Below are 19,175 nucleotides of genomic sequence, written 5' to 3'. Positions count from 1 at the left end.
TTCAAACATTTATCCATGTATATCCGAAACTTTTAAAGTGCTGAGAAAAGTAAAAACATGATTTCATCATGGATCAGATTTTAAAACGATCAATAGATTAGATGAAATCTTTGAGAGTATCAACACAGGTGGAACCATAGAAAGATTTGAACATTGATGAGTCAAAATCGAGTTTGCATAGAATAATTGCGGTTTTAGACTCGGTAATATCACCTAAAAAATTTCATCCAAATTCAAAATGGCGAGACTAAAAAGTGGTCGAGTCGATATGGAATGCAACATATCGTGTACAGGTAGATAAAAACTTCGTGGATGGTTCGTTGAAGTCTTGCATATCAATTTTACGTAAATATATTGTTTAATCAATAGATCGATCGGGAAATACATTTTTGTCTTAATGGACGCATGTTGTTTATCGTTATTTCAAATTTTTCCTAGCATCATTGTCGTCGAGTACTTAGCCACAGTTCTTAGTGAGAGGCCTGCTAATCGAATTAGGAAGCGTGAAGTACCTACCTCATCGTTTCTCATCTGCACAGGCATCGAAGAGGCGAGGCTTTTATATTTTTTTCCTGTTATTAAGAATTTTTTGTTCGGTCGCTTTGCTATGGCCTCGTTAACACGCCAACAGCCTCAAACCGCGTTAAGTAGGAAAGTACAGAGAATACGTTATCTTTTTGGTTAACGTTTAATAATCGGCTTGCGGTAGACGGTCATCAAGAAACGTGAAAACAACACAGGATGTAGATAAAGCGCATATTTTTACCTTGGCTGGTAAACCGTGTTACGATGATTACAAATAAAAAGAAAATAAAAAAAAAATGAATTTCCAGGGTTCAAATTTTTTCGGAAAATCGGCACGCCGTGCGCTGCAACTAAAAGTCAAACACATTTGAGAAAGACTCAAACGCTGGTGGATTCGGTGAATAGAATCAGCGCAGAACGTCGTAAATATTCCTGAACTCAAATACTGCTACGATACAAAATTGCGTAGGTACCGCGGGTCCGCTGCAGACCTCAACTGATTGACAAAGAAACGCAAAGAATCGAGAACGCAGTTGCGAAGAGAAGGTTGGGTTGCGGTGCTTTCAAAGACTCTGTTGGCCTTTAATTCTTCCGGATTGTCGGCAGCCTGGTTTTCCCGAGGAATCCCGTTATCTTATCTTTTCCACTCGCTTTCCGTTTCCGCCTAGAAGTGAAGAAAGATGTACGCGGCCGCGAAAGAAACTCCGGTGATTTAATTTGTCCGATGGACTGGGAACGGTTCGCGTGGCTTTCGGAATGGCGCGTGAATTTTCCCCCAGAAAACGGTTTCGCTGATCAACGAGAGAGAGACAGAGAGAGAGAGAGAGTGATAGAGAGAGAGATACGGAAAATCAGGGCCGGGTGAAAATACAAGCGAAAAATCATTGTTTGCGATATCGATGATTTCCGGAAAACTGACAATCGCGAATCCCGCAGGGAGCTTCGAGCTTAAAGGACCGCTGCGCTCGACCAAAAGACTTTTAAACGCCTTTTTAAACGTCCCAGTATTCCTTGCATCTTCTCTGCGGGACGAATCGCCTTTCAGCCGTTCGATTTCGGGCTATTGAAAACCATTTAGGAAGCTATTAGACCCTACGCGACGTCCTTCTTCTCCTGGAGACACACTTTGTTTGTTGCACAATTTCTCGACACGACCGCAACACCGAAGGCTGCCTTCTCCTTGGCCTCTGTAGCTGCTTTTGCGATTTCAATAGAATTCTTGAGAATGCGAGACTCCCGGACACTTTTACACTGTTACAAAACTCGAGATCATCGTTTCTCCGGGCGTGATCTTGCTTCTGGGAATCCCCAACCTTTGAATTGTCACTGCGGGCATTTTCCAATTCTTTCTCATCCCGAGGTCTCGGAGAAATTTTTTACCGCGCTAAAATTATCGCACCGTGACCTGAAAACCCCGCACGATTGATTCTCAAATAGCCGAATCAGTATTTAGAAATTTTCGATACTTCGAAAATAATTTTCTTCCGTTTGACTCCCAAACTTGGATCAAAATTTCTGACTCCTAAAGCGTATAAAAAACGACATGCTAAACATTCGATAAAATTTGTTTCCATAAGCTATTCCGGCGAAAAATTGAATCCAAAAATATGCGCCATATTTATCCCCCATCCCCCAATTTTTTAAACATAAACTGGCAAGATTCTTCGATCACGAACGAACTTTTTGGCTCCAGTTCCATAATACTTAATCCGGTGGAGTGAATTCAGAGAAGAGGGAAGCGTTATGTATGATCCAAAAAATTATTCCCCACCACGTATTCGGTTCATCGGGTTGATACCTTCTCTTTTTCCGCCTGGGGGAGTCTCTTCCTCATGAATAAAAAGTGGGGGTGAAGAGAGCGACGTTACTTGCTGACTCCCAAAATATAAATAACCCTTGTTTAACTCGTGCGAATCCCGCCGCGCCAATGTCGACCATATCTTGGTAAGCACGGTGCTTTCAAAGATTGCCTTCCGGGTGGAAGAGATCTCATCTCATCTCTCTACTCGGTCGACGGGTGAGAAATAACCCGGCTTCAAAATGTCTCGTATAATCCACTCTCGGAAATACACGTTCACGGTAAAATCAATTTGACATGTATCACAACACTCGGGAAACCAAAGTGATTAATTATCCTGCTCGAGGAATCAGTTCGGAAAATGTTCTTATAAAATATCGTATTTTCTATATGCTTATTTCCGCCATGATTTTTCATAAATCGAAACTAGATCTCACATTTCGCCTGTGCTTTGTAAGTCTAAAAAATTGCTTAATAATCAATAAGTACAGACTTGTTTCTTCCAGCTTGAAAGTTTCCCCATTACAACAAAGTGAGGTAGGTAAAATTCGAGAGTGCAGGATCAGCTGTGAGGCAGATGTTACAGGTGGAGATAAATCTAAGATGCTGGGCTGCTATTGGCTCTGGTTTAAAGGTAGCGGCTGGTTGATTCGAGGATTCAAAATTTCACCGTTGGCATTTGAATTTCAAGTACAAGGCGCGGGCACGCAACGAACAGAAATCCGCCCGCTTAACTTTCGTCCGATCATTGATATCAGCGTCCTTCGCGAATCGTCACCGTTTTACGGATGGCCTCGATCCTAAGCGGTTCTCTTAATAAGCAAGTCGTTATCCGGCGAACCTGCAAACACTCGGTCTTACTCCACGTGGGCGTAGGTGGCGTGGGACAATATAACCACTTTTCATAAAACATAAGATAAGAAAGACGCCGGTGACACCTACTCAACACCGATCGACGAGACAATCGGGCAATCTCATTGGTCGAATTTTTTCACTCGGCATGTTATAATTATCGGGACTGATTGAAAGACTCGTTATATTTTTTCAGATCAATGATTTTCGTTTCTCAACACTTCGGATTGTACCTTCTATGCGGCGTCGAGTGGGCGATCGGTTCCGTTCAAATTAGGTAAGCCCCGATGCTGCGTCGAGCGCGAACTTGTACAGATTTCACAAATCGCGTTGTCCGATTCACGGACGATTCGGGGGGGTGGAGGTGGATGAAATTCGAAAACGTTTCGCCCGAGCCAGCTCGAGGTAACGTCTTGAATGAACCCTGCTCCCAAGAGAAAATGCACCTGTCTCGATGCGGCGCAGCCAACCAACTCGCAAGGATCGTGGCACAGCTACTCCTAGAAGTCGGAGACCTCTCGTGCAGGGCAACATATCGCCGGGCACCTGTCTTCGTCCTTCCCGAGACGTATCGACGGTGGTTCGAAACGTCTCGAACCTTTTCATGGAACACTGTACTACACCTTCGACAAATAGATGAAACGTGAACGAGACAGCTGCACTTTCCAATTAATATCGTACTCGGCGGAGTTTTACCCGCGGCAATATCTCGGCGCGGTTTACATTTAAATCCGTACCAATTAGTGGAATGAAAATTTCGCTGATTAAGAGGGACGAGGAGGGGGGCGGTGGTGAATTAAAAACAAGATATTGTTTCCTACTGACGAATACTTTCCGTGAGATTCATACCTGCGGAAAATTTTTCAAGTTTTGAAAGCTGAAATTTTGCGGTGGCCTTGAAATTCAGGAAGATAAAATCGCACCCTACCGTCATCTTTCCAACTTCTTGGTTCGAAATCAATTAAATAAACCGAAAGCCACCATCGCGAGATGTTCTCTGTCTGTGATCAGTCGGCACACCTGCCAACGGGAAAGTGAGAATTCTCGCGGCCTTTTCTGAGTGTGAACGGGACAGTAAAAATGAGACCGTCGTGACTTTATTACCGTTCAATTTTTATATTAATAACGCAGTCGGAAGGAATTAATCGAGCAATAAAGTGAGGAAGCAGAATTGAAGAGCGCAGGAAGCGTCACATCGACACATCTTTGCAAATGACGGTTGCGATCTTACGACTTCGGTAAGCGATGTTCCTCCTCCTTAATTACCATCGGCGTGAATTATCTTCCACCGATGTCACCGTTAATAATTATCCATTCGTCGACGAAGGCTCGTCTTCGGGCAACGAATGCCTTTCCGCATCCGACTTCCGGATCGTGTATCCGAATATCGGTAACTTACCAAATACCAAAACCGCAACCACCTGATCACGCAGATGTCTTTCCGAAACCGTTTCTAGCCGTAACCGACATTCTCTAATCAAATGCCGGAATGACTTTCATCCTCACTATTTTCCTCGATCACCATTATCGAATTCCTCTTCGGCATTGGTGAGAAAAAATTGTAGTCACTCCGGTGCGGCTCAATTCGCCGCCCTGGATATAACCGGGACGGCTGCTTTAATGTGCAACGGTTATTTGGATAACGAGATAATGGTCTTTGTGCCTGAAGCCGAAAGCAGATTGCTTTATTAGCCGAGCGTAAGTCGCCTAGTCTGACATTTTTAACCCCTGCTCCGCGGTTACGGAGCCTTTAAGATTTTCCGCCAAGCAAATATCGTGCGACGGTCGGAAAAGCTTAATTGCACCACGTGCCTTCTCACTTCGTTCATTCCTTCGCTCCTTCGGCTTCCGTACAAGTCTCGAGATACCGACTCGCGCTGCTTCGCTGGATCGGCAGCTGCATACGGGCTTCACGATCATACACGAATAGTTTCACTCGTTTTAAAACCGCTGCTTCACAGACCGCTAGTTGCCAGGCTTGCAGGGCTTTTACGCCTCACTCTATTTTTCCTCCTCCTCCTCCCCCACCTTCCCCCCGTATCTTCCAGGGTTCCTCTTTTTCCCGCAACGACTCTTCCGCGTCATGCACCTGTCAAACAACGCAGGCAGTAAAAACTTTTTGATCGACCTTCTTTACTCTTCGGTTACCGAAGTAAAATCATTAAAATGGAGAAACATAAATTACATACTTATCGTGTCAAAAACAAACAATTGTTTCACCTGTTATACTTAATTAACGTAACCACACCTGCACAGCGGTCGCCCAATTGATTACTAATAAAAAAAATAAAATAAAATAAAATGTCAAATCACACCCTAGGAATGCTGTAACTGTTTTGTTGTAGACAAAGGCGAGAAGGGCAAAGGCCTCGAAAGTCGAGGGCCAGGATTTCTGGGTTGAAAATTTCGTGACGGGCGAACAAATACTATATTATACGATATTATCGTGGCGTAGAGCGCGTTCGGCACGTTGCTCTGCACGTGTAGAAAAAGAACGCGGTGTCGGACCGCCCCGAGTCTCGGTATAACAATCAACGCTGAATGAATAAATGATTCTGAATGAATCACCAACACCGAGACAAAGTCAGTAGGAACCCACGTACGTGAGTTTAACGTGTCTGTAACCGCGCGCTCAGCAGCTCTCGACCCGTGTATTCCAGATGTAAATTTCTACGGCATACAAAAATAGCGTGCATCTGCTTAGATATTCACGAGATTCCGGAAACTTTGGCCCCCGCTGCGCGTGTGCGTAGATAACAAACCCACGGCGAAAAAATCGAGAAAGTCCGAAGGCACCGCCTGCAGAGTTTCCATACTCGACACGCGTGATTGCGGATCTGGTAAAATTCTTCATCGGCCTCTCCAAGTTTCGAAATTTTCATTCATAGCCGATCAGAAAATAAAATTCGTTCCTTCTCTTCTCCCCCGCGTTACGCGCCTTTCGTTACCTCTCTCTTCACGCCGTTCGTCCGCAGTTGGCCAGGCGTAGATAGAGATCATTTATCTTCAAGTACCTACTCGTGCACGCGTAGACAAGGATCGACGTAATGAAATAATGATGGCGTGTCGGAGGGGCGAAACAAGGTCGTTTTCATTACACGGATAGTCCGTACCGCGGCTTCCAACATTATAATCTTTTATCCAGCTGATCCGAAGTGCGGAGTAAAGCTCGATCGTATTTGAAGTATACGAAAGTGGGAACGATGATTATTTACTATACAGAATCGCAGACGGTTTTCAGCGGTCGGTAGTAAAGTTTTGAGAAAATATACGGCCAATATTCTTCGACGATGAAAATTTCTAAGCGCAGATTATCCTTGTATGTAATCCGACTTTGATCAGCGGGGTATTTTCAATCAGAAAATATACAAACTCGCGTATTCTGCACACCACTCGTATGCGGTTCGAGGTGAACGAATGTCAGAAGTTGCAAAAAAAAAAAAAAACAAGCTCTTCGCAAAAACAGTCAAGTGACGCGGACAATTGCGATAAATTTGCGATGATATTTGGGATGATATTTGTTCCCCAACATGGCTATGGGAAAGATCTCAATAAACCATCAAACAAGCACGATTTATTCTGAAATGATTTAGGTTTGCTCGGCCGTCGCATGATATTGTTGGCTGTTCGTTATATTATGGGAGTCAAAGAGCTATTCCGGAGTTGCCGAGCGTGTCTCCGTTTCCTCAGGAAAGCAACACCTTAAACCCGGCACAATTTCCATGCCACGTCCTCTCTTTTACACGGGCGCAGCACCCGCACCGGCGGATACGCAACGCACACACGTGCAAAATTCTCGCACACATGTGCGGAAACGCGTGTTAACGTGTCGGGCCGGAGGACACGGGTCGATCGGCACGCATAATCGGCGAAGAAGCAGAAGAAGAAGAAAAAAAATACGGCTTTCCGTGATTGTTTTCGGAAAAAATTCTCTACATCTTCAACGTCTCCCACCTCCAGCTATTCCCATAAAAACCTATATCACGATTTTTGCGGTCGACGAAACTTTCCCAAGATATAATTACCCTCTGCGAAATTTCTGTGTTACGATTAACCCTTTGAGTAACACATTGTTGTGCCGAGTCAACTTTTGTAACAAGATAGTATTCTATGGTTTTCGGGGCCGCTAATTGGATTCGCCATGCTGAACTTTTTAAATCTGATTTCAGATTCGTAATCTGTGACCCCAAAAACCCCTGTACAGAGTTTTTTTTTCTCCCGATTCAATCGAGTTTGCAATTTTGGTCTGCCAGATTAGATCCACCATCTTGAATTTTTCAAATCCAATTTCAGATTCGTAATCAGCGACCCCAAAAAATTATATTTATGTAATACATATATGTATGTAGATGTGTAACTTTCTCGGAATTGAATTATTTCTTCAGTTGTCACGATTTTTTCCCATCAATTTATTTCTATCGCTAATAATCTACATCATATCGCAATAATTACTCCCGAGTATTAAAATCCTACGAGCATATAACTCTCAGAAGTAGAAAAAAACGCAAAGAAATATGTTGAAAATTCTCCAAATATACAAAAAATGGATATCAAATATGTGATAAGAATACTTTTACCATTACGACTCAAAGGTTGATCCGTCAGAATTCTCTCGTCCTCCGCATCATCGTCCTGAACAAGGATTCGCTCGCTGAGAATAATATACACACATATGTACAGCTGTATACCTATGTGAAAAGCCCGAGAGAAGCATGTGTACAGCGAATGAAAAAAAGCATGTAGTTTCGGTCATTGCCTCGACGTCAGATGCGAGCGGAGGTCTCGTGTTCTTCTCTCCTGCAGGATCAGGACTGCGAAGGATGCCTTCGGCCAGAGCTTCTCATCCTGGAATCGAGCCCTCGGTATTTTCCTAAGACGATACGATATCCGAAACGAGGCCTCGCATCGGACATCGGCGAAATGAAAAACCGCCCCCCGAGTAAAGTTTCGAGAAATCGGAACGATCGTCAGCCGCGATATTTCTTCCCCCGAGTTGCGGATGCGTTTCTCAAGACGGTTGGCAACCCCCGGCGATGGAACAGCGCCGATCCCCTTTGTCCGTAACCCGAGCCGACGATACACCTTCGAAAGGTCTCGTCGGCGCGCATATATTTCTCGTCTGTGTAAGGGATGACGACTCGTATGTGGAGGAGGAGCGGAATATGCGTCGGGCACGCGCCGGTCTCCCCGGCTTCCGGTCGCCACCCTCTAACTTCCGCCACCCCGCGTCATTCCGCGCTAACGCATGCGAGGCCTGCGGTTGTGTGCGTCTTGTATCTCTGTGCTAAATGCATCTGCAGTCGTATGGCAGGACAGAGACGGGCCCTCCTCCTATTTTGCCGGAGGGACCGAAGGGACAGACAGATGTACGTACCTATAAGATGTGAAATTTTATAGCGTACGCAGGGCAGGCGTCTCGATTATAAACATATTCCCGTTCTCGTCTTGTACGCATTTCTTCTTCTTTTTTTTTTTTTGTTCTTTTGCAAGCGCCGAAACGTCACCGCGATTTTTATTCTTACATTCCTATTCGTAGGACTTGGACTTCTTGTTTTATCGATTGATCAAGTTGAACCCTTCATCTGCGCTCTATTCTCCCCTGCTGTAGGCAAATATTTCAAGTACGTGTCTCGTCTGCACATCAAAGTATCGAGTTTCCGAATTCAATGAGTCTTGAATATTCTTTTTGCCGATTGGTGATTTTTTTTTCCCTCTGAACTGGAGTTACGTACGATGTTCTATAGATATTAAAATTTCTCAAACATTCTGATTGAGTTTCCTAGAACAGATAAAAATTTGAAAAATATCCTGTATAAAAACTTTCAGGCTTATTCGTGCTGATTTTTTACTAGAAAATTTGATTAACCTCTGCAGTGGCTCGCAAAAATATGATTGCTCTTCTAACTTTGCCTCGACTTTGCTTTTTTAGTATCCGATTGATTGAAATTTTATGATTTAACGAATCTATATCAATTCGAACATGTCGCAGAATCTCGGCTGAAAGGTGAAAATTATTTTTAATCACGTTAAAACGGGATTCGTGTATTCAATTGAATTTTGAATAAATCCAAGCACAAGACTGAGGTTTCTGCCTCAGCCGATCGAAGCCTGTTACCGGATCACGACATGAAAAGCGCGATACACGAAGAGTTCCAGATCGGTATTACACGTGTTCAACAACCTGAATCGTCGTTTCCCGTGGTCGTCACAAAGCTTCAATTTTCCAAGGCTTTGGTATTGGTGATGAAAGGATGGGCGGACAGACGGAAAGACGGGCTTAATGAACAACCGTACGTGGGAGTAGAGCGAGTGAACGAGTTAACTTCATACATACGAACCTACCAACGAACCGAGTTACGGAGCTCGCACAAGGAAACGGAGACACGCCTGGTCTGCAGTTCACCCCCATGAGCTACGGAGCTACCGAGTTTACCGGACGTAAAAAAGTGTTCCGGCTGCAGACTCGATATATTCCGTAGATAACCGCCGCTCGGCCAATCAGATTCCTCCGAAATACTCACGTCTGAAATCGAGTTGTTTCTTGACCTTTCGCATCAACTTCGCTCAAGTTTCCTCATTACACCTTGAAATGGTCGCGTAATATTTGTCCTCGTCAAAAATACCGGTTGCAAATATTTTTATAACGGATTCCCGGTAGACGGGTCTACAATAATATTTAGAATATTAAGTCGCGGGTTTTTAATCGGGTTTCTTTTTACCTGTAAAAAACGGCTCCCAATCCCAACTAAATCTCCTAATAAATCTGTTTTACGGTACAAAATTATCGGGGATAGCACGTGTTAGCCAAAAGGTGCGGCGGTATTCTGTCGTTGATCTTTTTCCGCCACACTAATCTCGCGGACGAACATCGGAATAAATCGGTACGGCTCTCGGTTGGGTAAGATTCGTAAGGATTTGATCTGCAGGTAGAGAGGATGGCGACCCTCTTCATTAGCAGAGTGGCCAACACTCCGGGAAACCCGGGAATAGCCGGGGAATTGTGATAGACTTTTGTTGTATATATCGTTTTCAAACCGCAACGATGCTTCCTAAATTCAGCAAAGCTAACCTTTTGAAATGGACTTGTTCAATTCTAATTATTTGTATGAAACGAAGCAATGCTATGTGGTTTCGAATTCAAAATCATACATCGAAGGTGCACAATTTCCGGAACTTTGGTCATAAAAATCATACAACATTACCCAAGTTTTGTGGCAAAAAGATCAGGGAATCCTGAGTTTTTCGTTACGGGAAAAGTCGGGTAATCTTATTTTAGCAAAAGCGTCGTGACCCTGATTAGACGTACAATTTCTGGCGAAGGAGCTGCTCCTTCGCAATTTAAAAACTCGATGAACACAGACGAGGAAACTGCAGACAATCTGCTCGTTAGCATAACCGGTATTAATCAAATCCGTAGCGCGACGAAAATAGTCGATTACCACATTCTGTTCGCGGTAAGCGGACAACCGCCATTCGACATGCAAGTTTACCTTTACGCATGCATATTGTCTGCGGTAGCTGTACGCGAATTCACCCGGCACTCTACCCTTGTACCTCACGGTATTACAACAAGGGTGCGCTCAATGGGAGTAAACGCGAATTTCTGTGAGGTGCACAGGGGTAGGAAAAGCGCGGAATGTGCAGCGCTTCGATTACTATGCACCCTTCTCACTTGTTGATTCGAGGACTATTACAATGCGGGACCTGATCATCGAGCAGGTCCGCGAAAAATAAACCCAGCGTTGGATTGAATTCCAACGAGATGAAGTAAAAAAAAAAAAAAAGAAACGTTGAACATTAATCCAGAAGTGTCGTTGAAACTCGATGGAACGAATATCGCGTATTGCAAGACTACGAAAAAGAGTAATTTAACGATTCCAATTATAGGAAGTAGTAGCCGAGAAGAAAAGAAACTGCTTGTCTGCGATCGCTCGGAGAGACTTGGGTCAGTTTTGCAACGCGTGAGAAAATAATACGCGCTGATCGAATTCTCTTTCCAATTTCACGTTCCCTCGGCGTTTGGATCTGGTCCGTTTCACGCCGTACAACAACTCGCGGCGTGACAACTTGACGAGAAGTTTTTTTCTAAACGAGATCACGTTCTTCACACCTCGATTGATTGCAGAGTCGCAAATCGTGGACCGCGATCACGACACGATCGCGTCTCGTAGCCGACTATCGTCAACATTCCGCGACGGTGTGGAAAATTCTCTTTACCACTCGTCCAGCGGTTCACTGCCTGATTTTTATTCCAATTTCGAGGATCCTTTCCTCGCCCATCCGTTACCGGCGCTGCTAATTTAGCCATGAAAATCGGCCAGCCTTTCGTCCCTGAGAACTGCAATGCGGTTTCTGCGCGGATAGACGGACGCTCTATGCGGCTGTTTGCCTACCTGCACGCCATGCGCACATGTGCGAACCAGTACCTGATCCGGGTATATACGGGCGAAAACCAATATCGCCGGGGAACGGATATCGGCTTTCGGTGCTGTTGTCCGTGCCAGCTTAAAATATTCCAGGGATTATGCAAATCGGGATTTCCTATGGGACGATGGGACGTATACCTACGCCGTAACCCACCGCGCGTTTGATATTCGGCGTTAATTTATCACCCGTTCGCCACGCGTTGGCATTTTTCATTTGCGTACGATTTTTGTCGGTGTAGCGTGTGATTAAGTTGTACAAATGTTGGACTCACCTGCTGTAATAATAACTATTCCAGCAGAGCCGGCTTTATTCATCTTATGCAGTAGTCATCCTTTCACTAAACTTTCAAACTTTTTCTACATTTATGCTTCACGCTTCACTCTCTATAGTTTCATCTACTTCCCACTATTTAGATCGGTTTTTTTCTTCTTCATTTATTCCTTCTTTTGTGCCACCAATGATTCATCGCACTCCAAGCCGCTTGGGATTTCCGATAACGTGAGCTGATTTTCACGAAACAAATTCGCCGTTCTGTATACGGAACGTTTTTTATCGTTGATTTTAATGTCGTTCATAGATTGGTCAGCGTGCGTTTAATTAATTCATTATTTCAATAATCCAGGAAATTATATCATCCATCGAATCATTTTATTTTTCATCTTTCAAAATACAATTTGGTAAAAAACTATTGAAATGAGAAATCTGTGAGGAAAAAACAACCCGCCCTGGATTTATATAAGTTGGGATAAATTAATCGTACCGTTCTTTAAGACTTCTATTAATTCTACTGTAACAATAACGCTTCAGATCCACCATTTTTTACTCTTATTCTGAGGATAATTATAAACCAGTTAGCGGAAGCGAGGCGGGCTGTACGAAGTGGAGATACGACTGGGCCGAGTCTCTCTCCGTTTGAAAGACGAAATTGTGATAATTATTATCCGACGTTGCAAGCTGTTGTTGTTGGTTTTTTAGGGGCGGGTATCCACGCAGCACGAGTCGATTCTCAGCCTGAATTAAGATGCGGGAATTAGATTTGACGGTGTTTAATAAATCGTTTTACTACCCGCTGATACGGATGATACTTTGGACGGATGAAAAAAGTATGCATAACCCGCATGCGAGATGAATTCTAGTCATTAAAGACGATACGATACGCGTCGTATTTGGAAGTTTCACGTGCTCTCGTCTTATCGCTTCATCGACAATATCAAAAGCGCCCCCATAAAACACATAGGGGTACCTCACCTCGCTTTCAATTTTGTGTAACTTTCTTCAATTCGTTCACTCGAACGGCTCCGAACTACCTGATGGAGGAGGACACTGTCGTCCTTTTCAGGACAGAGATCTTGTCCCAGGGACACCCTTATATTCCTCAAAATTATACACACCTTAATTCTTCACAAAATCAAGTCTGTGAATCGAGTAGTATCTAGTCTGCTTTTCCTGCAGAGCCAGACGCCCGAGCGGATGAAATCGTCACGATCGAATCAGTCCGGTGCTGGAATCGCCGTAGCGTTACGCGATAGCTACAGTATCTCTTTCGCATGTTTGCGACAAGGCCGAGAGACCGGATCAAGTTTCCATGAGACTCGCAGGACCAGCCTCGTCCCATGACAAACCCAAACTCTGGACGCAGAAGTCGAAATAGAGCAGAGTGCGCCTTGTCAAATTAATCGAACGATTCTTGCCAAGGAATAGATTTTTCCGTTTGAAAGCTTACTCGTGATTCAAAAGTTCTTTCTTTCAAACGGGAATCAATTTTTTCATCTTCTCAGATTACGTTTTTGTACCAGTGCTATCACGTTATCTACTCGAATCCCCAATTAAATTCAAAATGCAATAAAACGACCGGTTTATTCGACCGAGAATGAATGGTGGATCGGAAAGTTTGAGTCGAAAAGGTTGTACCGTAGATAGGCACTACAAATAATTCCTGTTCCGATTATCCTCGGCGCAGAATTACACTGCGGGCAGAAATAGCTTATCCTGAGCAGTGCGGAGTTGAATTCACCCGTTGACGATTGCCAGAATCAGAGATTTTTAAAACCGGTTAAAGAATTGCAATTCATGCAGATTTCGTAGCGCTGATTCTCGGAGTCGTCGCTTCCTCCTGACAACACCGAAGTTGGTACATTAACGACAACCGCAATCAATGAGCCTAAAAATCTCGATCCGTGTACACTTCGCAGTTATCGTTCCTCGGGACGTTAACCCCCGACAAACCCGTAAAGGGACGCGAAGACGCTCGACTCGAGGTTCTTCGCAAAGACGTGAATGGTATCGATCTTCGTCGAGACGAAGCACGACGCGTGGCACGCGACCTGCGGCGGTCCAAAGGCTTTCTTCTTATCGTCATCCCGGGGCGCTGCGGGGCCGGAGCTTGCGTCTCGATACCTACCCATACTCGGGACAGCTTATTCGGGCGAGTGTGGGTAGGAAGAAGAAGAAGACAGGCAGGCAGGCAGGCGGGCAACCGAACCAGGGAGTCTGGGTGGCACCTAGCCGCTACGCCACCTCCGAGGGGCAGCCGGGTGCGCCCAGGTAAGGGCAGCTGTTCACCAGGTGCGGTTCACCCCTGAACACCCCTGCGACAGGGTGGGGGAAGAGCCGTTTTCCGATTGGTCGGCGGCTCGCGCGCGCCTCGGCGATACCCCGGGAGCAGCGTCGAGGATCCTTCAGTTCGCTGCGAGCGCTCGAACAGAAAGAGAGTGCTCCGAGCTCCTCGTGCACGGTATCTCGCTGGGTGCGCGCCGCGGCCTCGTCCGCATAGTTTTTTTTTTTTTTTTTCTTCTTCTCAACTCCTTCCTCGTCTTCGCCGTTGAGAACGTCGCGTAGGAAATTAATTCGGTAGTACTTGTTACAGCTGAGTTTGCATGAAACGCGCGTTTCCGTCGTTGAACTAGTTAAATTCTCGTAACGTTTTCGGTAAAGGAGACTCTGTCTCGATTTCGGGGGGAAAAAAAAATAAATTACCGCGATAGGACGGAAGAGAAGAAGAAGGAATTACCCGAGAGAAAAGAAACAACTCGTCTCTTTAATCTAGTCAAGATAATACCAACTACGTTACATACGCGTAATAAAACGGATATATATAACTATATACACATATATACTTGGAATTATATATTCGTTGGTCGAACTCGGTAATACCTGTAAACACGTACACAGTGGTAAAATATAAGGAAAAAGTGTCGAAAAATCTTGCCGCGTGTTACGAGAGCGGTAACGCGAACGATACAAGAACGAAACTGGTGCCAACGAGATATATCGTAACTATAAAGTGCCGGGAGAGTTTATTCGTATGTATCCTCTTGTTTGGTGAAGCTACATACACACATATGTATACATGGTCTAACCAATATATGTATGTATACATGTATTGAATCGTATATTGATATATATATATATATACATATATCGCACGCTGTTTCGACGTCGTCTCTTCGAGTTCTTCAAGTTAAAGACGGCTCCATTAATGGGGGTGTCCGGTGATTGCGCGGTGCGCTCCGCGAGCAGTAGGAGTCATCCCTGTCACTGCTGCAGTCACGCGGCCAGCGCGAACGCCAGTGCTTCGTCCCAACACCACCACAATCATCACCAACACCACCACCACGGACACAACAACAACAATAATAACAACAACAATAACAACAACAACAACAACAACAACAACAACCACAACAGCAAAACAACCGACAACCATCATCATCAGAACGGTGCCGATACCGTTGGCGTGTTGGCGCCCTTACGCAGCAAGATGAAAGTCCTCAAGAAGCTTAAACGAAAGATGGGTCTAGGTGAGCCGTGATATCACGATATATTTGAATTTAATCTACTCGAACGTCAGACGTATTGTCTATTATTAAGGTGTATAGTGATATAAGCGTTGCTCTGCAAATGATTCGGTTGTAGACGAAGAATCGTGAAAGGTTCGCCGGTTGGTCAGAGTTCAATTGATTACGAGGCTCATTTGGGAAGGATATTACTTTCGGAACTGTTACGCGTGCTCGGGTATTATGCCCTGAATGAAAGAATAGCAGAATAACATTTCTTTACACCGACAACCGAGTCATTTTGAACAAGTGGTATCGTTCATTTAGTCGAGTTTGCCGACGACCATTGTTAGACGGTAGTCAATTATCTGAAGTGGACATCGTTAGTCCGAACGCTCCCTAAATGTGATTGAATTTCTTTCGCGTTTCTTAAAAATTTCGTTTTTCGCCGATTATAAGTTGGCCAGGACTTTACGGTGGTCTGGAAATAATTATCATCGTGATATCCGATAGTTTGACAGAGAGGCTGTGGATTGAGATCAGAATTGGCATATATTGTCAACTCCCTGCAAATCGTACGTAAGAATCATCGAGGTATTATAGCGTTTATAAGCCGATGAAAAAGGCCGAGGCTTGTTGTCCGGGTGGAATAAATTCTACCGGCAGTTGCTCGTTAACGCGATGCATAAGGTACTGAAACAGCAACTGCACTCTGCACCTGCCGTATTCGCATAATAAGAATATTGCAACGTCGCGCAAAGATCTCGGTGCATTCTTCGGCACGTGTAGACCTCAAGTTGCATTCTACGTACGACGATTATACCTTACTTGATTGATCGTTTTTGACGTTGAAAATTTTCACCAACGAGTAAAAGTATCTGGGCATCGCAATGGGATTTTTTCTGGGATTCATCACAATACCGCCTTATACGTTCGCTCGAAAAGACGAGAAGCGCGAAGTGCCGATAAGAGGAGAAAGATAAGAAGGAATTGGATTGTTCCATTTTTGCGGGACTCTCTTTGATACAACGGGCAACCGATGCGAAATAGGTCGCACTGATCAACCAACACACTATGCGACTTGTACCAGCTTAGCGCACGTATGTGAGATGGTTTGAGCCAGATGCAGAGAATGAGAATGATAATGAAACCGCGTCGGTTGGAGCGGAGTCGAGATGCCTTTTTCCGGCGAGATATGGCCGTTGAATAGAAATAGGTCGATTCGGTCCCGCGGATTGTTCGTTGCGAAGGTTGTATAATACATCCACCCGCGAACAAAGCCCACCGTCAACGTTGCTCAGGGCTGACGTTTAACGTCTGTCTTAACTTCAAATTCGCCGTTTTCGAGCGCGACAATTAGGATCTGGTGAAACACTGAAACGTCGAGTTGCGCGAGTCCGGAGTGCGAAAAGATGAAAATTGGATTAATTGAGCCGCCCCTTCGTGATCGAACATGCCGCCTAGATCGTGATCTGGCTCGTCTCAGCCGTAGTTTTTTGCTGCCTTTTCTTGCTCCCCGGTTGGCTCGGAACTAGGCAGCTACACGGAGTTCGTTCTTGCTTTACTGTGCGTTTCGAGCCGAGGAACAAAGTTCTCAAACTCAATTACGTGCACCGGCTTAGACGGAGTTACTGGATCGGTGCTATTCTTCCAGAGAAGACGTATCGAATCCGCGCTCGTGACGCGTTTGCAGATATTCGTTGAGCTGCTCGAATTAATGGGTTTTCCGCGTACCTTCAGCGAAGCACATGTGTGCTTTAATGACTCCGAATCAGTGAGGATAATCATGTACCACGGTGGGTCGATATTGCTACGAGGATAGGCTGCTCGGAGATGCTCCAGTGATATTCAACGGACGGTTTTCAGGACCTTACGAGTTCCATTGAGAGGAAATTGTCGCGATCCCAAAACGCCTCCCGGCGAAAGCTTAACGCCGGTTCCGAGCAAGGATATCGGGGCGAATAAGTTATCTCTAATAACAGCGTTTCGGATTTGTATGCTCCTGTTTTCCGGGGCCATACATCTCGCCCGGAGGCGAAGAGTCACGAGGCAAGACCCACGCTGAGTAAACAGGCCTCAGCATCGTGGGGGAGCTAGCTGCGTTGCTTGTGGGATAGCCGGAAAACTGATTCACGTTAACCAGAAAGCAGGCCGTTGACTCCACCGGAGCAGAAAGATGATCGTATCGCGAGAAATCAGCGCAGACGATGAATTTGATGGATCTATTAAAACCCCGGCCAAGGCTTTGAGAACATCGAGAAAGCAACATCTGCCCTTTTCCTCGTCTATAATGAGACCGCTCCTCCAGCTTCGTCCCGCAGCCGAACGACGGAGAACCAGCTGACAGCCAGTCCGTTGTTACAGGTCCCCCTCTGGTCTTTAAAATTTATACTCTCGAGGCGGCTACCTGGGTTAGGAAGTCTTCCACTCCCGGCGTGGAAGGAAATCTCAGCACGGCTTTGTGTCGTCGATCCGTCGATTATCGTAACAGGAAAAATGGATAGAACTTGGAATCGTTTCTGCGAAATAGGTCAAGCAAGTCGCACGCAACTTCCTCCTTTGGTTTATTGGAAGCGGAAAGCGTCGTCGCAGCAGGTCATTACTAATAATACCGAGATATTGCGGTAAATGGAATGAGAAGAGGGAGAAAAGCGTGAGGTAGAATTGAAAATTTCATATGGGTGGAAAAATTGCCAGCCGTGAAAGTCTACGCGGTAATAAACATCGCTCTCGTACGTCCACGTGTTACACCCGAGAAGCTCTACCTGCATCTCTTCTATTATAACATGACCGCGCGCTCGCAACGCCGGATGGATCTAAACGGTTAATTAAACGTTAATAATAGACGAACAGGTAGGTATGCAATATTCGGAAGTCCCCGCAACCCCGGTTCGGTGCCCTCGGGTACCCGCACTTACACGTGTCCGTGGCCGGCACACAAGATTCGTTTCCGGTCTGAATATTACCGCGCAGGAAGTTGGAAACATCGTCGTAGAGAAATACTACCCAATGTACGTACCTTTACAACGCATACTCGCATGCATACATCCCATAGAGAAATCCTTCGGATTATTCTCTTCGCTTACATGTCGGGGGAGTGTCTTGCAATTAGCATGTTTTTCACCGTTTCGTTTTCCTCCATTATTTTGCACCGGTCGCCCTCAAACCCGGTCGATTTAATCATTGTTAAAGAGTGGCTGCCAACAATTTCACGTTTGTTCTAACGGCGGTATTAAATTGACGAGAGAGCAATTAGAAGTGGGAATACACAACGGATTCGCTGCGGGAACAGATCGTTGCACAATACTACGAGTAAGTAGAGAGAAAAATCGCGCTCACGCGAGAGGCACGTAGATGTACACGTGGAAAATGGCACGGTAGGTGGATATAAATACGAGTTTAGCCAGCGCGATGCTGTTTTATCACGTACGTCGACACGCTGAGGTTTCAACTGCAGCGTGGAAAGGCTGGACGGGTGTTCGACTATACGAGAATAGTACCAAAATTACAAAGGAAACGAGGTCGTCACCGTGCGAACCCATGAAACTGCGGACACCGTGCGGCAAGGGAAAGCTGATGCATCTTTCGGTGCATCGACGTCTGCGGTATATCGGCGACCAAGGCAGGATTCGATCGAGATGCACACTCGTTGCTTTATCTCCGTACAGTGATTTCGATAATAAAAATAGAACACAGCGGAGTATAAAAGCGCGCATGTTTCGAACCTCTCGTCGATGCAGTTCTTTTCCCGGTTGAATGGCGGCTTCTAGGCTGCGCGACGTCGTCTATCCACGACG

General features: G+C 45.2%; 1 protein-coding gene across 2 annotated transcripts in view; it reads left to right on the top strand.

Annotated features, from left to right (window-relative positions):
- The window catches only part of neur (E3 ubiquitin-protein ligase neur), a 62,545-nt gene that overhangs the window by 22,575 nt on the left and 20,795 nt on the right, over positions 1-19,175 (top strand). The window contains exon 1 of one of the 2 annotated variants that reach the window (XM_046631284.2): positions 14,394-15,402. The exons of the other annotated variant lie outside the window; for it this stretch is intronic. Coding sequence (XP_046487240.1) covers positions 15,081-15,402 — 322 coding nt within the window. The 5' untranslated portion in view covers positions 14,394-15,080. Of the gene's footprint in view, positions 1-14,393; positions 15,403-19,175 lie in introns of those variants that run through there. 2 annotated transcript variants of the gene reach the window in all.

Source organism: Neodiprion pinetum, chromosome 6 (genome assembly GCF_021155775.2).
Source record: "Neodiprion pinetum isolate iyNeoPine1 chromosome 6, iyNeoPine1.2, whole genome shotgun sequence".
Classification (NCBI taxonomy): Eukaryota; Metazoa; Arthropoda; class Insecta; order Hymenoptera; family Diprionidae; genus Neodiprion; species Neodiprion pinetum.
The sequence above is the reverse complement of the archived record's forward strand: the minus strand, read 5'-3'. Positions and strand labels throughout refer to the sequence as shown.